General features: G+C 46.3%; 3 protein-coding genes across 6 annotated transcripts in view; 1 reads left to right on the top strand and 2 right to left on the bottom strand.

The window, feature by feature from the left end:
• Positions 1 to 25468, bottom strand: part of ENTREP2 (endosomal transmembrane epsin interactor 2) — a 1647307-nt gene that overhangs the window by 400503 nt on the left and 1221336 nt on the right. The window lies entirely within an intron of this gene.
• LOC138676495 (cerebellar degeneration-related protein 2-like) lies at positions 10729 to 12406 on the bottom strand. The gene has a single exon (XM_069765837.1). The coding sequence runs from the start codon at positions 12366 to 12368 to the stop codon at positions 11040 to 11042; it is 1329 nt and encodes a 442-aa protein (XP_069621938.1). The 5' UTR covers positions 12369 to 12406; the 3' UTR covers positions 10729 to 11039.
• Positions 12416 to 14175, top strand: LOC138676494 (cerebellar degeneration-related protein 2-like). Its single transcript, XM_069765836.1, has one exon. It carries the CDS (start codon positions 12473 to 12475, stop codon positions 13799 to 13801), a length of 1329 nt encoding a protein of 442 aa, XP_069621937.1. The 5' UTR covers positions 12416 to 12472; the 3' UTR covers positions 13802 to 14175.

Consider the following 25468-nt stretch of genomic DNA (forward strand, 5'->3'; position numbering starts at 1 on the left):
GATTTCCTATGCCTGCTGGTCTGAATGAGTCTATGTCTTTGGCCATTCAGATCGATCGACGCTTGTGTGAGCGTAAAACTGTGCACCATTTGGCGGTATTATCTGAGCATAAACCTGAGCCTATGCAATGTGATAGGACTTTGACCAGAGCTGAACGGCAAGAACACAGACGTCGGAATGGGCTGTGTTTTTACTGTGGTGATTCCACTCATGCTATCTCCGATAGTCCTAAGCGCACTAAGCGGTTCGCTAGGTCTGCCACCATTGGTACGGTACAGTCGAAATTTCTTTTGTCCGTTACTTTGATCTGCTCTTTGTCATCCTATTCTGTCATGGCATTTGTGGATTCAGGCGCTGCCCTGAATTTGATGGACTTGGAGTTTGCTAGGCGCTGTGGGTTTTTCTTGGAGCCCTTGCAGTATCCTATTCCATTGAGAGGAATTGATGCTACGCCTTTGGCCTAGAATAAGCCTCAGTACTGGACCCAACTGACCATGTGCATGGCTCCTGCGCATCAGGAGGATATTCGCTTTTTGGTGTTGCATAATCTGCATGATGTGGTCGTGTTGGGGTTGCCATGGCTACAAGTCCATAACCCAGTATTGGATTGGAAATCTATGTCTGTGTCCAGCTGGGGTTGTCAGGGGGTACATGGTGATGTTCCATTTCTGTCTATTTCATCATCCACTCCTACTGAGGTCCCAGAGTTCTTGTGGGATTACCGGGATGTATTTGATGAGCCCAAGTCCAGTGCCCTACCTCCGCATAGGGATTGCGATTGTGCTATCGATTTGATTCCTGGTAGTAAGTTTCCTAAAGGTCGACTGTTTAATTTATCTGTGCCTGAGCACGCCGCTATGCGGAGTTACGTAAAGGAATCCTTGGAGAAGGGTCATATTCGCCCGTCGTCATCGCCATTGGGAGCAGGGTTCTTTTTTGTGGCTAAGAAGGATGGTTCGCTGAGACCTTGTATTGATTACCGCCTTCTAAATAAAATCACAGTCAAGTTTCAGTACCCCTTGCCGCTGCTGTCTGATTTGTTTGCTCGGATTAAGGGGGCTTGTTGGTTCACCAAGATAGATCTTCGTGGTGCGTATAATCTTGTGCGTATTAAACAGGGTGATGAATGGAAAACGGCATTTAATACGCCCGAGGGCCATTTTGAGTACCTGGTTATGCCATTCAGGCTTTCTAATGCTCCATCAGTATTTCAGTCCTTTATGCATGACATCTTCCGAGAGTACCTGGATAAATTCCTGATTGTATACTTAGATGATATTTTGGTCTTCTCGGATGATTGGGAGTCTCATGTGAAGCAGGTTAGAATGGTGTTCCAGGTCCTGCGTGCAAATTCTTTGTTTGTGAAGGGGTCAAAGTGTCTCTTTGGTGTTCAGAAGGTTTCATTTTTGGGTTTAATTTTTTCCCCTTCTACTATCGAAATGGACCCTGTTAAAGTTCAGGCCATTTATGATTGGACTCAGCTGACATCTCTGAAGAGTCTGCAAAAGTTCCTGGGCTTTGTTAATTTTTATCGTCGCTTCATCAATAATTTTTCTAGTATTGCTAAACCGTTGACTGATTTAACCAAGAAGGGTGCTGATGTGGTCAATTGGTCTTCTGCTGCTGTGGAAGCTTTTCAGGAGTTGAAGCGTCGTTTTTCTTCTGCCCCTGTGTTGTGCCAACCAGATGTTTCGCTCCCGTTCCAGGTCGAGGTTGATGCTTCTGAGATTGGAGCAGGGGCTGTTTTGTCGCAAAGAAGTTCTGATGGCTCGGTGATGAAACCATGTGCCTTCTTTTCCAGGAAGTTTTCGCCTGCTAAGTGTAATTATGATGTTGGCAATCGAGAGTTGCTGGCCATGAAGTGGGCATTCGAGGAGTGGTGTCATTGGCTTGAAGTAGCTAAGCATCGCGTGGTGGTCTTGACTGATCACAAGAACTTGACGTATCTCGAGTCTGCCAAACGGTTGAATCCTAGACAGGCTCGTTGGTCGCTGTTTTTCTCCCGTTTTGACTTTGTGGTTTCGTACCTTCCAGGCTCTAAAAATGTGAAGGCGGATGCCCTGTCTAGGAATTTTGTGCCCGACTCTCCGGGTTTGCCTGAGCCGGCGGGTATTCTCAAAGAGGGGGTAATTTTGTCTGCCATCTCCCCTGATTTGCGGCGGGAGCTGCAAAAATTTCAGGCTAATAGACCTGACCGTTGCCCAGTGGAGAAACTGTTTGTCCCTGATAAATGGACGAGTAGAGTTATCTCTGAGGTTCATTGTTCGGTGTTGGCTGGTCATCCTGGAATCTTTGGTACCAGAGATTTGGTGGCTAGATATCCTTTTGGTGGCCGTCTCTGTCGCGGGATGTGCGTTCGTTTGTGCAGTCCTGTGGGACTTGTGCTCGGGCTAAGCCCTGCTGTTCTCGTGCCAGTGGGTTGCTTTTGCCCTTGCCGGTCCCGAAGAGGCCCTGGACACATATCTCTATGGATTTTATTTCGGATCTCCCCGTCTCTCAAAAGATGTCGGTCATTTGGGTGGTTTGTGATCGCTTCTCTAAGATGGTCCATTTGGTACCCTTGTCTAAATTGCCTTCCTCCTCTGATTTGGTGCCATTGTTTTTCCAGCATGTGGTTCGTTTACATGGCATTCCGGAGAACATCGTTTCTGACAGAGGTTCCCAGTTTGTTTCAAGGTTTTGGCGAGCCTTTTGTGCTAGGATGGGCATTGATTTGTCTTTTTCCTCGGCTTTCCATCCTCAGACAAATGGCCAAACTGAACGAACCAATCAGACCTTGGAAACATATCTGAGATGTTTTGTTTCTGCTGATCAGGATGATTGGGTGTCCTTTTTGCCTTTGGCTGAGTGCGCCCTTAATAATCGGGCCAGCTCGGCTACTTTGGTTTCGCCGTTTTTCTGCAATTCTGGTTTCCATCCTCGTTTCTCTTCAGGGCAGGTTGAGTCTTCTGACTGTCCTGGTGTGGATACTGTGGTGGATAGGTTGCAGCAGATTTGGACTCATATAGTGGACAATTTGACATTGTCCCAGGAGAAGGCTCAACGTTTCGCTAACGGCAGGCGCTGTGTGGGTCCCCGACTTCGTGTTGGGGATTTGGTTTGGTTGTCGTCTCGTTATATTCCTATGAAAGTTTCCTCTCCTAAGTTTAAGCCTCGTTTCATTGGTCCGCATAGGATTTCTGAGGTTCTTAATCCTGTGTCTTTTCGCTTGACCCTTCCAGCTACTTTTTCCATCCATAATGTATTCCATAGGTCATTGTTGCGGAGATTCGTGGCACCTGTGGTTCCATCCGTTGATCCTCCTGCCCTGGTTTTGGTTGAGGGGGAGTTGGAGTATATAGTGGAGAAGATTTTGGATTCTCGTATTTCGAGACGGAAACTCCAGTACCTGGTTAAGTGGAAGGGTTATGGTCAGGAGGATAATTCCTGGGTCTTTGCCTCTGATGTTCATGCTGCCGATCTGGTTCGTGCCTTTCATTTGGCTCATCCTGGTCGGCCTGGGGGCTCTGGTGAGGGTTCGGTGACCCCTCCTCAAGGGGGGGGTACTGTTGTGAATTCTGTGGTCAAGCTCCCTCCTGTGGTCATGAGTGGTACTGCGGCTGGTTCTGTCTATGAGCTTCCTTTGGTGGATGTGAGTGGGGCTGCGGCTTCTGAGTTTCCTTCCTCAGGTGACGAGGTTAAGTCGTTAGGTGCTGCTCTATTGAACTCCACCTAGTTCTTTGTTCCTGGCCTCCAGTCAATGTTCCAGTATTGGTCTTGCTCTCTCCTGGATCGTTCTTGTGGCCTGTCTTCACTGCATAAGCTAAGTTCTGCTTGTGTTACTTTTGTTTGCTATTTTTTCTGTCCAGCTTGCTATATTGGTTTTTCTTGCTTGCTGGAAGCTCTGGGACGCAGAGGAAGCACCTCCGTACCATTAGTCGGTGCGGAGGGTCTTTTTGCGCCCTCTGCGTGGTTGTTTGTAGGTTTTTGTGCTGACTGCAAAGCTATCTTTCCTATCCTCGGTCTATTCAGTAAGTCGGGCCTCATTTTACTAAAATCTATTTCATCTCTGTGTTTGTATTTTCATCTTTACTCACAGTCATTATATGTGGGGGGCTGCCTTTTCCTTTGGGGAATTTCTCTGAGGCAAGGTAGGCTTATTTTTCTATCTTCAGGGCTAGCTAGTTTCTCAGGCTGTGCCCGAGGCGCCTAGGTCTGGTCAGGAGCGCTCCACGGCTACCTCTAGTGTGGTGTGATAGGATTAGGGATTGCGGTCAGCAGAGTTCCCACGTCTCAGAGCTCGTCCTATGTTATTAGTAACTATCAGGTCACTTTGTGTGCTCTTAACCACCAGGTCTGTTGTGGTTCTGAATCACCAGTTCATATCAATCGGAGCACAGTACAATGACACTCGGCTCTTGTTTGCAGCAGAGCAGGAGCAGAGAGAGGGTCATTAGCATATTGCATCAGATGCCATACATTAGTGTGACTCTAGTCTTAGGGACAGGCTAGTACATAGCCATTTTAATTCTCCTAAACAAATCAACTGGCTTTCCTCAGACACCAGGAGGTGCTACAAATATAGTAACTGTATAGTATTCCCTTACATGCTTGACTACAATTGGTTTAACCCACCTAAAAACTCCCCATTGGAGACCCACCAAGCAGACATTTTACACTGATGTCAATTTGTGCATACAGAGAACAAAACTGTACATTGCCTTCTTTTTGTCTTGTATTGCCAAACTGCTAGTAAAGCCTAGGAAAGTAGCATCTTAAGCAAACACGTACTCTAATAGGTAGAACAAGCAACATTTTTTTTCATACGTGAAAATGAGATGCAACAAGATTTGGAAAAACTGATGAACAAACCTTAATTGGGTTCGGCACACTGAAAAAAACATGGACTGTTTTTGAAGCATGGGGAAAAAATAACATGTGAATCCAGCCGTACAGTGGGCTCCAAGCAAGGTTAGCATTTACGTATACCATTTGTAAATTACCATTGTGACCTCCAAAATATGAAATTTAGCAATTTACTTGTGGAATGATCATAGCTGTATATTCAGCAATGAATTAAACAGTTGTCTGACATTCATTCCATTTGTAGATTAAAAATGAAATGCTTGACCTTTTATTAAGTATACCAATAGACTAACACCTCCATATACTGTAGTTTCCAATTCAGTGAAAATATAATTACAGCCCTTGAGTGTGAATTATGATTTCATTGATGAAGCGTTCTCACTTTAGTTCAGTCCATTAAGCAAAAATAATCACATGTGATGGATATAAAGGAGATGTAATGACATTGTTATCAGGATAAATAAATAATGGAGAATAACATTGATTCTCCATTAGCTTCTCATTTTTGTGACTACCTGATGACAATAATAAAATTGTCAGTGACAGGTTGTCTCGAGTTGCCAAGGTCATCAAGTACTGTTGAAATGTTAGAGTGGGCTAGCTTTTTCTTTGTATCCTATACAGCACCACGTTTAACAGTGTTTAACATAAAACATTTATATTTTGATATGTTGGGTAATTAACCCCTTCAGGAATGACCTACCATATATACTCAAGTATAAGCCGACCCTAGTATAAGCCGAGGTATTTAATTTTGCCACAGAAAACTGGGTAAGCTTAATGACTCGAGTGAAAGCCGGGTATGTATTGTCCCCTCATTCCTATCCCATTATGCGTGGTTCCCTCATCCTGTCCTGCTCTATGTGACTCCCCCCGTCTCATCTTGTATGCATGGCTCCCCCCATCCCATCTTGTATGCATGGCTCCCCCGTCCCATCTTATATACATGGCTCTCCCCGTCCCATCTTGTCTGCATGTATCCCTGTCCCATCTTGTATGCATGGCTCCCCTGTCCCTTCTTGTATGCATGGCTCCCCCGTCCCATCTTATATACATGCCTCCCCCCATCCCATCTTATATACATGGCTCTCCCCGTCCCATCTTGTATGCATGGCTCCCCTGTCCCTTCTTGTATGCATGGCTCCCCTGTCCCTTCTTGTATGCATGGCTCCCTGTCCCATCTTGTATGCATGGCTCCCCTGTCCTTTCTTGTATGCATGGCTCCCCCGTCCCATCTTATATACATGCCTCCCCCTCTCCCATCTTGTATGCATGGCTCCCCATCCCATCTTATATACATGCCTCCCCCCATCCCATCTTGTATGCATGGCTCCCCGTCCCATCTTATATACATGGCTCTCCCCATCCCATCTTGTCTGCATGTATCCCTGTCCCATTTTGTATGCATGGCTCCCCTGTCCCTTCTTGTATGCATGGCTCCCTGTCCCATCTTGTATGCATGGCTCGTCATCCTCCCCCATCATACTCACCCTCCTCGCGCCGTCGCTGAACGTCCCTGCATCTCCATTGTCCCAGCGCAGCAGCTTCTTCTTGTACTGAGAGGTCATGTGGTACCGCTCATTAATGTCATGAATATATGCTCCATTCCTATGGGAGTGGAGATGCGTACATATTCATTACCTTAATGAGTGGTACGACCTGACCGCTGAGCACAGAAACAGGAAAGAGCTGCTGACACTGGGACAGAGATGCAGGGATGGAGATGCAGCGATGGAGGGTGAATATCAATGTCTTCTGGAAGCTGTCGGCTGCATCTGTCACTGCTACTCCATGCTCCCCCTCCCCCATTGGCTTTCTGGGACTGTGACTCATGTATAAGCCGAGGGGGGCATTTTCAGCACACAAAAAATGTACTGAAAATCTTGGCTTATATACGAATATATATGGTGTTTACCTAAAACTTTTTTTTGTTTTCTCTGTCACATTCAAGGAGCCAAAATATTTTTATTTTTTCATTATGTAATAATATTAGAGATGGATTTTTGCAAGATGAGTTACTTATTGGTGATACTATATTGGGTTAAATACTTATTAACCAACTTGTTTAACTTTTTAAGAGAAAAAAAGGAAAACAAACCTTAATTTCTGCCATTTTTTTAACATTATACACCAATCACCATTTCATCTTTATCCGATGGGTCAGTACAAGTAAGGCAATATCAAATGTTTAACATTTTGCTACCTTTACAAAAAGAATACTATAGAAAAAACCTCTGTGTTTGACATGGAGTTTGCTCCTGAGCGCTGTCCAAGGTTTTTTTTAAGCTTTTGTTCCATGGTTGGTGAGTTACAACCTGTGGGCTGGGGCACCTATACCTGCAATTTTGTTTGTGCTATCTAATTTTATATGTACAGTGTCATGTAAAAGTTTGTGCACCCCTGGTCAAAATTACTGTTATTGTGAACAGTTAAGCAAGTTGAAGATGAAATGATCTCTAAAAGGCTTAAAGTTAAAGGTGACACATTTCCTTTGTATTTTAAGCTATATATATATATATATATATATATATATATATATATATATATATATATATATATATCTATAATATAACGCTGGGAGCGTCACTCTGTACGAAGCCTCTATAGACTGCACAAGCGCAAGCGCCGGCGCAGTCTGGGCCTCACAGAGCGACGCTCCCGGGAGATCGCGGTATGCGTAAGCACTGAACGCATACCGCGATCTCCACCGGAGAGTCAGGGACCGCTAGGAGGGAGGGTAAGTATACTCACCTTTCCCGGTTCCAGCGCTGCTTGTGGCTCCGTCTCCCGGCTCCTCTGCTCCCGGCTCCGGAGGGCGCGGACTGCGCAGGCGCCGATTCCTGCTGCCGGAATCGGTGCCTGCGCAGTCCGCACTTTCCAGCGCCATTTTCTTGAAGACACACTCCGGCTCCACTGCAGGTGTGTCTTCAAGAAAATGGCGCCGGAAAGCGCGGACTGCGCAGGCGCCGATTCCTGCTGCCGGAATCGGCGCCTGCGCAGTCCCCGCTATCCGGCGCCATTTTCTTGAAGACATACCTGCAGTGGAGCCGGACGATAGGTGAGTATGGTATTTTTTTTTTTTTATATGGCAGCAGCATTCGGGGGCATACACACTGGAGCGGGGGGCATATAATACAATGGTGGCGCAGGATGGGAGCAGCACATGACAGAACGGGCGCAGGATGGCAGCAGCACATGACAGAACGGGCGCAGGATGGCCGCAGCACATGACAGAACGGGCGCAGGATGGCCGCAGCACATGACAGAACGGGCGCAGGATGGCAGCAGCACATGACAGAACGGGCGCAGGATGGCAGCAGCACATGACAGAACGGGCGCAGGATGGCAGCAGCACATGACAGAACGGGCTCAGGATGGCCGCAGCACATGACAGAACGGGCGCAGGATGGCAGCAGCACATGACAGAACGGGCGCAGGATGGCAGCAGCACATGACAGAACGGGCTCAGGATGGCCGCAGCACATGACAGAACGGCCGCAGGATGGCCGCAGCACATGACAGAACGGGCGCAGGATGGCCGCAGCACATGACAGAACGGGCGCAGGATGGCCGCAGCACAAGACAGAACGGGCGCAGGATGGCCGCAGCACATGACAGAACGGGCACAGGATGGCAGCAGCACATGACAGAACGGGCGCAGGATGGCAGCAGCACATGACAGAACGGGCTCAGGATGGCCGCAGCACATGACAGAACGGCCGCAGGATGGCCGCAGCACATGACAGAACGGGTGCAGGATGGCCGCAGCACATGACAGAACGGGCGCAGGATGGCCGCAGCACAAGACAGAGCGGGCGCAGGATGGCCGCAGCACATGACAGAACGGGCGCAGGATGGCAGCAGCACATGACAGAATGGGCGCAGGATGGCAGCAGCACATGACAGAACGGCGCAGGATGGCCGCAGCACATGACAGAACGGGCGCAGGATGGCAGCAGCACATGACAGAACGGGCGCAGGATGGCAGCAGCACATGTCAGAACGGGCGCAGGATGGCAGCAGCACATGACAGAACGGGCGCAGGATGGCAGCAGCACATGACAGAACGGGCGCAGGATGGCAGCAGCACATGACAGAATGGGCGCAGGATGGCAGCAGCACATGACAGAACGGGCGCAGGATGGCAGCAGCAAATGACAGAACGGGGACGCAGGATGGGAGCAGCAAATGACAGAACGGGTGCAGGATGGGAGCAGCAAATGACAGGATGGGAGCAGCAAATGACAGAATGGAGGCGCAGGATGGGAGCAGCACATGACAGAACGGGGGCGCAGGATGGGAGCAGCACATGACAGAACGGGGGCGCAGGATGGGAGCAGCACATGACAGGATGGGGGCGCAGGATGGAGCAGCACATACCAGGATGGAGACCATATACCAATATAAATGCTCGCCACCCGGGCGTAGAACGGGTTCAATAGCTAGTATATATATATATATATATATATATATATATATATATTCATCTTTTACATTTTAAAAATTACAAAAAAAAAATGGTGGATGCAAATGTGTGGGAACCCTGCATGGTTGGTGCCTAATGGTACCCTCTTTTGCAAGTGTCACAGCTTGTGAAAGCTTTATGTAGCCAGCCAAGTGTCTTTAACTTTTGGTTTGAGGAATTTTCATCCATTCTTCCTTGGAAAATTCTTCCAGTACTGTGACATTCCTGAATCTTCTTGCATGCACTGCTATTTTTGTATCTAGCCAGATGTTCAATTATGTTAATATCCGGTGATTGTGAGGGCCATTGTAATACATTCATCTTGTGCCTTTTGGGGTAGTCTATTGTGGATTTTGACATGCTTAGGGTCATTATTAGTTTTGTGCTAGTAGTAAAGTGCTCTGGTGCTCGGTACTCGAATCGAGCACTTCAGACCGCCCAGGCTGAGCAGTTTCAGTTTTTAACTGAAAATTGAGATAATTAGGGAGCACAGCTAGTTGTCAATGTGTAAATCACATATATGCTTGGTGGGGGGGTTGCCAAACGGAATTTTTGCCCCGGGTGCCAGAAATCCTAGATACAGCTCTGTATAGAAGCAGGTTGGTTACTTTAAAAGGGGGCTGGTGCTTGAAATCATTGCACTCTTGTATTAAACAAGGTTATCTCCAAGGAAACAAATACATTTGTCATTATTTTTCATCAAAAGGGCTTTACTGGCAAATACTTTGCAGCTTGAAAGATTGCCCCTAAAGCAACCATTTATCTGATCATCAAGAATTTCAAAGAGAGAGGTTTGTGAGTTGAGAAAAAGGCTACAGGGTACTCAAGAAAGTCCATCAAGTGCCAGGAACATTTCCTAACAAGGATTCAGCACCAGTGAAAAACTTACTTAAGAATGGCAGTAAGAAGGTGTTAATGCATCTACATGCACAATAAGCCAGAGATTTTTCGAGGCTGGCATGGTGTCAAGAAGGACAGCAAAGAAGTCACTTATCTCCAAGAAACACATCACTTACAGATTGCCATTTTTCCAGAAAGCCACAGATTGGACTGGAGAGCATTAGGGTATTTTTCTCTAATAAACCGTCCTTTAGGCTGTTTGGGACAAATGATTGTCTGGAGAAGAAAAGGTAAGCGTTGCCATGAGACCTGGGACATGCAAACAATAAAGCATCCCAAGATCATTCATATGAGGGGTTGCTTTTCATCCAAGGGAGTGGGCTCACTCACAATGTAGAGGAAGAACACTGCCATAAATGGTATCTACATATCCTCCAAAGGCAACTTCTCCCAACGATACAGGAACACTTTGTAATGAACACTGCTTTTACCCGCATGATGGCGCACCATGTCACTAGGCAAAAGTAATAAATAGTAGCTGGGTGAACAAAACATTGACATTTTGGGTCCATGCTTCACTGGTTTTGGGAGAAGACCACCTCATTTTTCCAATCCTGTACCACTCCTCCTTGACTACTGTCCTGACCAGAAGATCTAAGTTAAAGCTTGTGGGATGAAACAAGGTCACCACCTAAAAGTGGATTCCCCTTTATATAGTAGATCACCTTGCTTGTTGGCCATAGTATGGGTTAATGAGGTAGCCATAAGACTTCTTTATGATCAAGAATTAAAAAATAATTTAGAAGGACATAGACATATGAATATATTAGGTCTAAGTGGTTGGTACGCTTGAAGGAAAAAACAAAACATAGACGTTCTGCTGTTGGCCCTAACTACTCTGGGAGGTGGAGATAAGTTTGTATTTTGTTCGATTCTCACTGATTTCTTCTTTGGTCTTGTTAATACAAGTAAATATTTCCTGAAAAAGAATTTTGTACTCCGGCTGGGACACAGGGGAGTCGGGGGTGTGCTTGCCTGAATTTAAGGTATTTGGTGGAGAGTTGTCTGGAGATGACATGGTGGACAGCTTTGTGGTCTGGACGGATTTGTGACTGAAGAGGTCATCCTCCATCTGACAGCGCTGAAGAAGCTCCTCGTATTTGGCTTTCAGGGCACTGTATTGAGAGTCCACCTCATTGAGCAGAGAAATTCCTCTTTGTTTCACAGCCTCGGTCCTCCTGATACAGGTCTCCTCATGACCGTTACGAATGGCTTCTGCTGTGACCGTGGGCAAGACCATCTCACTACTGCTCCTTTTTAAGGGCTTTTTTTCCATTTCGGAGATTGGATCGAGCTCCGAATCCTTATCTGAAGTCTCTTTGAATGATATGAAGATGGATTCTGGTATCAGCTTTTCAACGCTGCTAGAGAACACACTGTCTGATCGACATATTTGACGCATTTCGGCCACCTCAGCTTCCAACTCTTCTGCCCGGGCATGACATGAATCCCTATCTTTGAGAATATTTTCTAACTCTGAGTTTTCCTTCAAGACCTGATTATATTCATCCTCCAAGGTCTCCCTCTTCTTGCGTTCTAGGCCGAGCTGTGCCTCCAGAACAGCCAGAGTTTTCTTGAGATGATCATTTTCTTCTTCAAGGGGACCAGGTTGTGTGTTTAGAGACGTGATCTTCTCGGCAAAGACGTGATCATAGACAAAATACTTGCGCAGGTCATAGAGTTCCTTCAGACAGGAGAAGCTGTGGGTTGACCTCGAGTGCTCAAACGTCTCGCGGCTACGACACTTTTTCAGCTCTTCCATCTTTTTCTGTAGATCGTCAATGTGAATCTGCAGACCATCAATAGTCTCTGTCAAACTTGTAATCTTCTGCTGTGATGAGCGACTCTCCAGGACCAGCTTCTGATTGGCATCTTCTAACTCTCTGGCTGTGACATCAAGCTGCTCGTACACCTTGGCGTGCTGCTCGTTCATCCGCCTCAGTAGATCCACCTGTTTTGTGAGGTACTCAATTTCCTGGATCTGCTCCTGGTTGGTGGCGTACATCTGCTGCAGAGACTCCTCAAGCTCCGTGTTGCGGTCCAGTAATGTCTTGCCAAGCTCGGCAGCAAGTTGCAGATCTTGCTGCAGGTCCTGCTGGTCGTACCACGGCTCGTCCTCCTTGATGTCAAACTCCTCCACATTGCTGTCGGTTAACATGACGGCGGCTCGGCCGGAGCTCCGCTCTCCCGGGACTCCCGGCCCGCCGCCGCCTGCCGCAGCCGGGAGTCCCGGGAGAGCGGAGCTCCGGCCGAGCCGCCGTCATGTTAACCGACAGCAATGTGGAGGAGTTTGACATCAAGGAGGACGAGCCGTGGTACGACCAGCAGGACCTGCAGCAAGATCTGCAACTTGCTGCCGAGCTTGGCAAGACATTACTGGACCGCAACACGGAGCTTGAGGAGTCTCTGCAGCAGATGTACGCCACCAACCAGGAGCAGATCCAGGAAATTGAGTACCTCACAAAACAGGTGGATCTACTGAGGCGGATGAACGAGCAGCACGCCAAGGTGTACGAGCAGCTTGATGTCACAGCCAGAGAGTTAGAAGATGCCAATCAGAAGCTGGTCCTGGAGAGTCGCTCATCACAGCAGAAGATTACAAGTTTGACAGAGACTATTGATGGTCTGCAGATTCACATTGACGATCTACAGAAAAAGATGGAAGAGCTGAAAAAGTGTCGTAGCCGCGAGACGTTTGAGCACTCGAGGTCAACCCACAGCTTCTCCTGTCTGAAGGAACTCTATGACCTGCGCAAGTATTTTGTCTATGATCACGTCTTTGCCGAGAAGATCACGTCTCTAAACACACAACCTGGTCCCCTTGAAGAAGAAAATGATCATCTCAAGAAAACTCTGGCTGTTCTGGAGGCACAGCTCGGCCTAGAACGCAAGAAGAGGGAGACCTTGGAGGATGAATATAATCAGGTCTTGAAGGAAAACTCAGAGTTAGAAAATATTCTCAAAGATAGGGATTCATGTCATGCCCGGGCAGAAGAGTTGGAAGCTGAGGTGGCCGAAATGCGTCAAATATGTCGATCAGACAGTGTGTTCTCTAGCAGCGTTGAAAAGCTGATACCAGAATCCATCTTCATATCATTCAAAGAGACTTCAGATAAGGATTCGGAGCTCGATCCAATCTCCGAAATGGAAAAAAAGCCCTTAAAAAGGAGCAGTAGTGAGATGGTCTTGCCCACGGTCACAGCAGAAGCCATTCGTAACGGTCATGAGGAGACCTGTATCAGGAGGACCGAGGCTGTGAAACAAAGAGGAATTTCTCTGCTCAATGAGGTGGACTCTCAATACAGTGCCCTGAAAGCCAAATACGAGGAGCTTCTTCAGCGCTGTCAGATGGAGGATGACCTCTTCAGTCACAAATCCGTCCAGACCACAAAGCTGTCCACCATGTCATCTCCAGACAACTCTCCACCAAATACCTTAAATTCAGGCAAGCACACCCCCGACTCCCCTGTGTCCCAGCCGGAGTACAAAATTCTTTTTCAGGAAATATTTACTTGTATTAACAAGACCAAAGAAGAAATCAGTGAGAATCGAACAAAATACAAACTTATCTCCACCTCCCAGAGTAGTTAGGGCCAACAGCAGAACGTCTATGTTTTGTTTTTTCCTTCAAGCGTACCAACCACTTAGACCTAATATATTCATATGTCTATGTCCTTCTAAATTATTTTTTAATTCTTGATCATAAAGAAGTCTTATGGCTACCTCATTAACCCATACTATGGCCAACAAGCAAGGTGATCTACTATATAAAGGGGAATCCACTTTTAGGTGGTGACCTTGTTTCATCCCACAAGCTTTAACTTAGATCTTCTGGTCAGGACAGTAGTCAAGGAGGAGTGGTACAGGATTGGAAAAATGAGGTGGTCTTCTCCCAAAACCAGTGAAGCAGATAGGACCACACTACATGTTTTGAAGCTTTGATGCTTGTGGACCTGTGAAGTGTGGAACCGAATTTTGGGTCCATGGTCAGGAAATATTCTAGTTCTCAATTCGATTGAGAACCTGTGGTCAATTCTCAAAAAGTGGGAGCCACATAAAAAGACAGAAATGCTGATAAACTATGAGCAAAAATAAGTCAAGAATGTGCTGCCATCAGTCAGGATTTGTCTCAGATGCTGATCTCCAGCATGTCAGGGTGAATTGCAGAAGTCTTGATAAATAAGGATCAAAGCTATAAATATTGATTCTGTGCATAAACTTGATGTGTTTGCCAATACAAGAATTAAAACTGATGAAATGCTGATAATCGTGCTTCAGTGACCATAGAAACATCCGACTCTAAGATTTAAAAGCAATAAACCAGCAAACTGTGTGAAAGCTAAAATTTGTGTCAGTCTCAAAACGGACATGGGCTCCAGGCAGGAGGGGACAAAAGAGTATGCAGACATTACAGTACCGGGTCACAGCTGATTCTTTCTTTGAAGTAAAACATTGAAGAATCAGCTGTGATCCTGTGCTGTAATGTCTGCATACTCTTTTGTTTCCCCCCCCCCCTGCCCAGGATCTGTGGTATGATCAGACCATGTTCCTGTACGGTCAGACATGGCCATTACACAGTACACGGCAGGGACACATTTATAAGATTATCTCAGCACAGGAACATTTTTTAATCGCTTCCTATTGTGGACCTTATTTTCATTCCAAGATCTAGCAAATAAAATGATATCGATGATCACATTAGTTGACATAGATGACTTTCAAACAGAGAACCCAATTACTAGGATCTTATTGTTTGCTAGGTGGATATTTTAAAACAAATTTTCTGCTTTTGGTGTCATAAATATAGCTTGCATTGTCAAAGCTTGTTTCATAACACAACCATTGCATGCAGTCAATTTTCAGAATAATTTCTACAGTAATCAGCATCCTATTCTGCAGGGATCAATTACAGGGCAGTAACAAGGGATCTGAAATATTAATAAAAAAATACATCCAATGGCAGAACCCCCGCTTTGATGTGGGCTCCGGCGGTGAGCCCACATCAAGCCAGGACAAGTCAGCTGTTTTGAACAGCTGACATGTACCCGCAATAGGCGCGGGTGGAATCGCGATCCACTCACACCTATTAACTAGTTAAATGCTGCTGTCAAACTCTGACAGCGGCACTTAACAAGCAGTCCCAGCCATCCGCCCAGAAATGCGTGCTCCGGTGACCCCTGTCATCAGTGCGTCGGCATAACAACCAGAGGTCTCCTGCAGACTGCTATGGTTGTTGATGCCAGATTACTGTGATCGCCACCCTGTAGTCAGCTCTCATAGCAATGCTATAATTGTCTTACATAGAGGCAATCTGAGCATCGCCTCTATGTAGCAGAGCTGATCACGTTGTGGCAGCTTCATGGAGGCTATAGAAGTATGGCAAAATTAAAAAAAATTCTTTAAAAATATGAAAAAAAATTAAAAAATATAAAAGTTCAAATCATACCCCTTTCGCCCCATTCAAAATAAAACAATAAAAAAAATCAAACATACACACATTTGGTATCGCCGCCTTCAGAAATGCCCAATCTCTCAATTAAAAAAAAGATTAACCTGATCGCTACACAGTATAGCGATAAAAAAATTAAAAACTCCAGAATTACGATTTTTTTGGTCGCCGCGACATTGAATTAAAATACATTAATGGGCGATCCAAAGATCTGCACAAATGTGGTATAATTAAAAACATCAGCTCGGCACACAAAAAATAATTCCTCACCCAACCCCAGATCCAGAAAAATGGAGACGCTACGGGTATCGGAAAATTGCACTTTTTTTTTCTTTTTTTTAAGCAAAGATTGGAATTTTTTTCACCACTTAGATAAAAAAGAACCTTGTTTGGTGTCTTTGAACTCGTAATGACCTGGAGAATCATAATGGCAGGTCAGTTTTAACATTTACTAAACCTATAAAAAAAGCAAACAAAGTGTGGTATTACACCACTTTTTTTTTGCAATTTCACCGCACTTGTTTTTTTCCCCTTTTTTAGTACATGGTAAAAACAATGGTGTCATTCAAAAGTACAACTCAACCCACAAAAAATAAGCCCTCACATGGCCATATTAAAAATAAAAATGTTATGGCTCAAGAAGGAGGGGAGCGGAAATCTAAAACGCAAAACTGAAAAAAGCTCTGGGGGTTAAGGGGTTAAACAATAAACAATTTGTTAATTGCCAATTTTATAAGATTCTAAAAAAAAGAAAAAATTAGATACAATGATTGCCTTTTTCTTGGTCATCACTAGTGTTGAGCGATACTGTCCGATACTTGAAAGTATCGGATAGTATCGGCCGATACCCGAAAAGTATCGGATATCGCCGATACCGATACCCGATACCAATACAAGTCAATGGGACACCAAGTATCGGAAGGTATCCTGATGGTTCCCAGGGTCTGAAGGAGAGGAAACTCTCCTTCAGGCCCTGGGATCCATATTAATGTGTAAAATAAAGAATCAAAATAAAATATATTGATATACTTACCTCTCCGGAGGCCCCTGGACATCACCGCTGGTAACCGGCAGCCTTCTTTGCTTAAAATGAGCGCGTTTAGGGCCTTCCATGACGCCACGGCTTCTGATTGGTCGCGTGCCGCTCATGTGACCGCCACGCGACCAATCACAAGCCGTGACGTCATTCTCAGGTCCTAAATTCCTAGAATGAGGAGTTTAGGGCCTGAGAATGACGTCGCGGGTAATTCTTTATTTTACACATTAATATGGATCCGATACCGATTCCCGATACCACAAATGTATCGGAACTCGGTATCAGAATTCCGATACCGCAAGTATCGGCCGATACCCGATACTTGCGGTATCAGAATGCTCAACACTAGTCATCACACTTTAAAAAAAAAAACTGTAACGAAAATGAAAAAAAAAAAATGTATCCCAAAATGGTATCAATAGGAATGTTAGCTTGCCATGCAAAAAAGCCAAGTCCCTTCAAAGCTCAATCAAAAAAAGTTACAGTTCTCTGAAAATGCCATCAGAAACCAAGTTTGTTTTTTAACAAATATCTTACATTTTTATTACCACTAGATTAAAACAATAAAAAAATAAACATAAAACTTTAAAATAGTTGTAATTGTACTAACCTAGATAGTTATGTCGCCAGTAACTTTTGCCATACAATTCCATAAAAAACACAATCCAAAAAATATAAACGTAGGTTTTTTTTTTTATGTCACTTCTTTTGCATTTTCCATGTGAATGGAGTGGTGGTCGATTATATGTGCACTGCTGCTCCTTTCATTCTTATGGGAGAGCTGAAGTCCAGATGCATGCAGCACCCAGCTATCTATGGCGGTCCCATTGAGAATGAATTGTAGTACCGCATTCTTAACCAATAACCATTCAATTGACATTGGTGGGTGTTAGGGCTTATGCCGACGAGCATATAAATAGCATGTATGCTGACTGATTTTTAATTATTCAATGTTCAATATCATGTTAGTAGCGCTTAAATGTATGCATGGTATAGCCTATATCATTGTCTATAAATAAGCAAGTTCTTCATATTTTTTCTAGAGTTTTGGAAATCACAAACCTATGTATTTTTTGTATTATTAGAATTGTCTATAAGTTGAAATTCATAAACTTTTAAGATGGACTTAGAGATGCTAAACCAGCGGTTGGAAGTTATCCATGGATAGGGGATGACTTCCAAACATGAGAACACCCCTTTAAAGAGATAGTTTTCCCTACATCAGATGCTGCACACTCCTTAGTTCCCATGGGTTCCCATTGCGTTATGGGATCGCGTTTAATGGACAGCGTTGCACGGCGAAATTAACGCCGTACAACACGTCCGTTAGCGTGCCCATTCAAGGCAATGGGAACGCGCATCGCTAGCGCGTGTCATTTTCGGCACGCGCTTGCGATGTGCCGGTGTTTTGTAGCGCGCCGCGGACGCTGCTTGCAGCGTCTGCGGCGCGCCCGAGGTCCGTTCCCCGCTCTCGCGACCCCGAAAATCACATTGCGTTAGCGCAACCCGCTAGCGCTTAGCGCTAAACGGATTGCTCTAACGCAATCTGAACCTAGCCTTAGTATAATGGCAGTTCTTTTATTAATACGATATAATACAATTAACCAGAACCTAAGCTAATATAATTAAATTGTGTTAACTATTCAATCTTTTCCAGATATGAACATTTCTTTTATGTAATTTGACTGGAGAGCATCTTAAGGTGTTCACTCCATGGACAAATTCTATCAGTTCTGCTTCACTGTCTCATACATACTGTATATTGTATAGACTTTACCTTCTAACTCGGCATTTATCTTCTTTGAGCTTTCAGCTTCTGTGTTTCTCATAATCCCTGAATGTACTTAAAAAATAGCCAAACAAAACCAAGCTGGAATAACACTGAGCTCTCATTCCCCAGTACAAATCCCAGTCAAACTGTTAATTAAATCTACCATGCTGGTTTATTTCATAATCCCCTACAGTGAGAATATTACACTGATAGGCTTCTTTTTTTCTGAACACAGAGAGGAGATATTTATTCACAAGAATGTACATCATACATAACAAATGCACATCCTTTCTCCACATTACTGAGATGCCTTACTCTTCTCCAAAATGCAGTGTGCTGATTTCTAATTCCTTGCTAGGTTATAATATCATAATTAATAGATAACAGGCATATTAGTAAGAAGTTATTGTGTCTGCACAGCTGCCGTATGGCATCATGCAAGTATTGTTTTCAAGATGCACTAAGTATGGCTGTTTAAAAATTCTTTTCACCAACACACATTGCAAGCTCAAATAATGCCAGTCACTGTTAGTCCAGAACAAAGCAGTGGAGCTCTGGTTGCATACGCCCATAATTTTTATAAGAGGATAGTGGACCTAATTTCTACCCTCTTACCTAAGAAGATATAAATGTACAATGTATTGCAAAAATAAAATACCATATTTTGCGGACTAGAAGATGCACCGGACCATAAGATGCACCTAAGTTTTAGAGGAAGACATTAGGAAAAATTTTTATTTTGAAGCAAAAAATGTAGACAATTCTGTACTTAATATCCCCTACCCTAGTGTATATGGCCCCCTCATCCCCATCCTGATACACATGGCCCCACATCCCTACCCTGGTATGCATGGACCCCTCATCCCTATCCTGGTATACATGCCCCCTCATCCCTATCATGGTGTGCATGACCCCCTCATCTCTATCCTGGTAGGAATTGTCCCCCTCATCCCTATCCTAGTATGCAGGGCCTCCATCTCATCCCAGTATGCATTGCCCCATCCCTATCCTGGTATGCAGTACTCCATCTCGTAATAGTATGCATGGTCCCATCCCTATACTGGTATGCAGGGCCCCCATCCTTATCGTGGTATGCAGGGCCCTCATTTCGTACTAGTATGCATGGCCGCAATCCCTATCCTGGTATGCAGGTCCCACCTCTCGTCCAAGCATGCATGGGCACCATTCTTATCCTGGTATGCAGGGCCCCCATCTCTTCCCAGTATGCATGGCCCCCATCCTTATCGTGGTAGGCAGGGCCCCCATTTTGTCCTAGCATGCATTGCCCTGTCCTTATCCTGGTATGCAGGGCCCCATCCCTATTCATGGTATGATTGGCCCTACCCCCTTCCTGGTATGCATAGTCCCATCAGAATACATTAAAAACCCAAACCATTACACTTAGCTTCCCGGCGCTCCCTCACAGCATCCTGCTCCATTGCCAGCAGCTGCTTTATGCATGTAAACAGTGCATGTCAGGGACATCATGCGCTGCTCACAAGGAGAGAACTGCTCTGCAAGCCAGAACTGTGCACGCATAGAGCAGTGAGTATTCATTGCTCTTCAGTAGCATGCACGGTGTCAGCTGCCAGCTTCCTGCTGCTGCCGGTGGTCACGTGTGCTGCTACTTAGGAGAAATGAATATTCACCTGTCTCCATGCCCAGAGAGGTGAATATTCATTTCCCTTACGTTGCGGCTCACGTTGTTAGGGCTAGCAGAATGCACCAAATAATAAAGAGGTAGATATGAGGTGCGTTCGCAGCCCGGGGTCCACCGTGCAGAGATGGTACCTGCTGCTGAGTAATGGCGGATGGACACTTGCTCACACGTGGGTTAGACTTCACCCAGTGTAAATGGAAGTGAACTCTGTTGCTTCACAGAGTTGCCAAAATATGCTGCGCCCTGTTAGCAGTCACAGGATGCAGCTGCAAGACACTAGTGTGACCCCTATGAATCACCCCCACTAAACTGGTGATTGGACTCCCTCTGACCCTCGGTGGCTTATGAGCCTGCACCTGAGGACACCCCGAGTCAGATGCAGAGTCCAAGCAGGAATTCCCACCCTACACTGACAGACTGTCAGGAAAGCGCACTGATTGCGCATGGTGCCGTACAGACGGGTACCGCAAAAGGCACTGTAACGCGTGCTATGTGCGCAGGTAGCACTGTCGGGCACTAGATAGCTTCCACCATTCACGAGCAGTCAACAACACAAGGAATGGGAATGATTAAGGAGCTTTCATCCATCAACAGTCATTCATCTACACACACACATTGTCAAGTTTATATTAGTGAATGGCTGTGAGGCCATGAGAACCTTTTATAGCGGTTGCTTTCTGGGACCTTCCTAGTGATCCAATGGGAGCTGCTACAGGACCTGAGCATGTGACTCCCAACCTCCAATGAGAGGGCATCCCTTGGGCATGCTCAATAGAGAAAAAGCAGGACTTAGTCTCAGGAGCATCTGCTCGCCGCTGATCAGTGCTGGTTACAATGGCTGGACCTGGAAGGGCATCAGTAACCAAGTGCACAATATCTGCCTGAGCCAGACACTGGGACCAACGTCTCTGCTGAGCAGGCTCCACTGTAGCTGGAGAAGAATGGGAGACTGCAGTGGACACGGTTCGAGATTCCCCCTGTGCAGCAGTGGAAACTCTACAACAAACATTACCCCCCTCCTAGGGCCCCCCTCCTTGGACCTCGCTATGTTCAAAGGCTGCAATAAGCAGCGGAGCCCGAATGTGCTCCACAGGTTCCCAGGTTCTGTTCTCTGGGCCAAGACCCTTCCAGTCCACCAGATAGTACTTTTTGCCACATACCACCTTACACCCCATGATGGCTTTCACCTCATACTCATCCGTAGACGAACCCGATGTCCCTGCAGATGATTCGAAAAAGCGGGACTTGTGAACGGGCTTTAAGAGGTACACGTGAAAGGTGTCGGTGATGCCTAGGTGTGGAGGAAGAGCCACACGGTAGACCACAGGGTTAACCTGTTCCAAGACCTTGAAGGGACCTAAGTAGCGAGGTGCAAACTTAGTGGCCTCAACTTGCAGCCTGATGTTACAGGCAGAGAGCCACACTTAATTGCAAGGAGCAAAGGTCAGAGCGGAGTGCCGATGTGCATCGGCGGAGACACTCATTCTCACCTTGGAGGACTGGATGGCATCCTGTGTGTGGTCCCAAATGTCCTGTACCTCCACGGCCCAGTCTGCCACCCTGGAGGCGGCGGAAGACACGGGCATGGGCACAGGAATCAGCGGATGCTGACCATAATTAAGGAGGAATGGGGTCTGCCCAGTGGAGTCGGCTACGGAGTTGTTCAGTGCAAACTCCGCCTACGGTAGCAAGGATGCCCTGTCATCCTGCCTGGCTGAGACAAAATGTCACAGGTATGTGACCAGGGTCTTTTTGGCCCTCTCTACCAACCCATTCATCTCGGGATGGTATGCTGAAGAGAGATTCAGCTTGATGCTGAGAAGACGACAAAACTCTCTCCAGAACCGAGACGCAAACTGGGGACCCCAGTCACTGTCAATTTTTTTGTCAGGAAAACCGTGTAGGTGGAAAACATGCTTAATAAACAACCCCGCCAAGGCCCATGCAAAAGGTAGCCATGGAAGAGGCACCAAGTTCTCCATTTTGAAAAAATGGTCGATGACAACCCAAATAATGGTGCAGCTACAGGACATGGGTAAGCCCACCACGAAGTCCATCCCGACCATTTCCCAGGGCCTGTCTGCCATCGGCAGGGGGTAAAGTAGCCCAGCAGACCGTTGTCGAGGAGACTTTTTCTTGGCGCAGGAGACACACGTCCGAATACAGTCTCCGATGTCACGGGCCGTATGCGGCCACCAGTACGTCCTTGCTAGACGCTCAGATGTCCTTTTGGTCCCAAAGTGTCCATCCACCCTGGACGAGTGAGCCCAAGCGATAACCTCCGGTCGCAGATTAGAAGGCACAAAAGTCTTGCCCGGGGCACAGACTAGCGAAACCAGGGCCACAGTTCTCAGGCTCTCAGAAGGGACAATAAGCCGAGGCTCCTCCTCCTCCTCTGATGACACTACGGAGCAGGAGAAAGCATCGGCACGAATGTTCTTCTCCCTGGAGAGAAAATGGAGGGTGAAATGGAACCGGGAAAAGAACAGGGACCATCTAGCCTGGCGAGAATTTAGCTGCTGGGCAGTCTGTATATACACCAAATTTTTGTGGTCGGCATAAACTTGGAAGGGAAAGCGAGCCCCCTCCGGGAACTGTCTCCACTCCGAGAAAGCCAATTTCATGGCTAGCAACTCCCTGTCCCTGATGGAATAATTCCTCTCCGCTGGTGTGAAGGTCTTGGAGAAGAAGCAAGAATGCTTCCGACCTTGAGCATTCTTCTGGAAGAGGACTGCTCCAGCAACAACGGAAGAGGCATCCACCTCCATGATAAATGGTTTATCAACATCGGGGCGATGTAAAATGGGAGCACTAGTGAAGTGTGACTTTATAGAGAGAAAGGCCTTGGAGACTTCCTCCAATTACAATTTGGGATTTGCTCCCTTCTTGGTTAGGGCTACCAAGGGAGCTACCAAAGTTGAGAAGTAGGGAATGAACTGGCGATAATAATTAATGAACCCCATAAAGCGCTGCATCGCTTTAAGAAAATGAGGTTCCTGCCAGTCCATCACAGCCTGAAGCTTGGCAGGGTCCATGGCCAATCCCCGGGTTGAGATGATATAGCCTAGGAAAGGCAAGGATTCCTGCTCAAACACACACTTCTCCAACTTGGCATAGAGGGAGTTTGCCCGTAGGAGATCGAAGACTTTGCAAACATCTCTCCGGTTGGAGTCTATATCTGGAGAGTAGATGAGAATATCATCCAGATAGACTACGACCGTGGTGGTGAGCCTATTCCGGAAGATATCATTCACAAAGTCTTGGAAAATGGCAGGAGCATTACAGAGCCCAAAAAGCATCACCAAGTATTCATAGTGCCTGACCCTGGTGTTAAATGCCATCTTCCATTCGTCCCCCTTAGGGATGCAAATCAGGTTGTAAGCAGCCCGCAGATCAAGCTTAGTGTTGTGAATTCTGCTCTTGGGCTCCCTCCGGTGGTTATGAGTGGTAGTGCTGCGGTAGTTGGATCGCAGCATTTATCAGGTGCATCTATTTTTTGCAATTTGGGCTGGGCTATATAGCCTTGCTTGATCCTTTAGTCAGTGCCAGTTGTCCATTGTTTTTGGAGGATTCACATCCCTTCTAGTCTCTCCTGTTTGCTGTGCTTTTCTTCAAAGATAGTCCTGGCTTTGTTTTTGCTGTCCACCTGCTGTGGACCTTATAGTTCTGTGCATTTTCATGTTTTTGTCTTGTCCAGCTTAGTCTGTGAAGGATTTTTTTGCAGCCTAGCTATTTCTCTGGAGATGCAGATATACCCTCCATGTCTTTAGTCAGATGTGGTGTTTTGTATTTTCTGTGGTGGATATTTTCTAGTGTTTTAATACTGACCGCATAGTACTCTGTTCTATTCTTTCTTTTTAGCTAGTATGGCCTCCTATGCTAAATCCTGATTTCATTTCTGCGTATGTTATTTCCCTCTCCTCTCACAGACAATATTTGTGGGGGGCTGTCTATCCTAAACAGGTTTCCTGTTTCTGTCTTTAGGGGTAGTTAGTTCTTAGGCTGTGTCGAGGGGTCTAGGGAGTGTTAGGTACCCCCCACGGCTACTTCTAGTTGCGCTGTTTAGTTCAGGGTTTGCGGTCAGTACAGGTGCCACCTTCTCCAGAGTACGTCTCATGCTGCTCCAAGTCCACCAGATCATAACAGCTTAGTAAATACCCTCACTCCCCACAACGTATCGAATAGGTCAGATATCAGAGGCAGAGGGTATTTGTTCTTAACGGTGATGGTGTTAAGACACCTGTAATCTATGCATGGACATAATTCTCCGTTCTTCTTCACAAAGAAGAACCCCGCCCCTGCAGGTGACACTGACTTCCTAATGAATCCTCTTGCCAGATACTCCTGAATGTATTGGGTCATCGCCTCCCTCTCTGGGAGAGAAAGGGGATAGACTCGACCCCGGGAAGGTTCTGCACCAGGCAAGAGGTCAATAGGACAGTCATAGGGGCGGTGGTACGGAAGGATCCCCGCAGCCCTCTTGGAGAACACGTCCATATAGGGCCAATAGTGCTTGGGGAGAGAGGCAAGATCTGCAGGTACTTCAGTTGCAGCAACCTGAATGTACTCCGTCAGACATCTACCCTAACAAGACTCACTCCATCCCAGAATTCTCCCAGAGGAATACTCTATATGAGGAGAGTGGTAGTGTAGCCATGGCATCACTAACATGATCTCATCAACTCCCTCGGGAATGACTAGCAAGGAGGTAATCTCCTGACAGGATGAAGATATGGACAAAGTAAATGGGATGTTCTGGTGTGTTATTTGTGAGGGCAGAGTCGACCTATTCACCAGTCGTACAGTCACCAGCTTAGCAAGCATCACCAGGGGTATTGCGCTGGCGTTGGGTGAAGGCAGAGGACATAAAATTCCCCTCTGCTCCTGAATCTACACAAAACTCGACTGTAAGAGTGGTTGGGCCTAAAGTGATTGTCCCTGTGAATAACAGTTTAGAGGAAAACATTGCCGTGTCTAGCGTACCACCTCCTACATCGACTAGACACTGATGACGTTCTCCTAACCGCTGGGAACATCTGGAGGAAAGATGTCCTGACCGCCGGCAGACATGACAGACCTTAAGTGCATGAGTGGTCCAAGACTTAGATCCAGCTCCTGATACCTCCTTGGCCTCATGTGGCTTGGACGCCTGGACCGGAGATTTCAGAGGTATGGTGAAGGTGGGAGCCAGCCGAAACCCCTGCCTACACTGGGCTCGCTCAAATCTTCCCTCACTAAAACGAAGGTCGATGCGAATTGAAACAGCTATTAGCTCCTCCAGTGTGGCGAGAATCTCTCTAGTGGCCAAAGCATCCTTTACATGGTCAGCCAGCCCCCTCCAA

This window comes from Ranitomeya imitator, chromosome 4 (genome assembly GCF_032444005.1).
Source record: "Ranitomeya imitator isolate aRanImi1 chromosome 4, aRanImi1.pri, whole genome shotgun sequence".
Taxonomy (NCBI): Eukaryota; Metazoa; Chordata; class Amphibia; order Anura; family Dendrobatidae; genus Ranitomeya; species Ranitomeya imitator.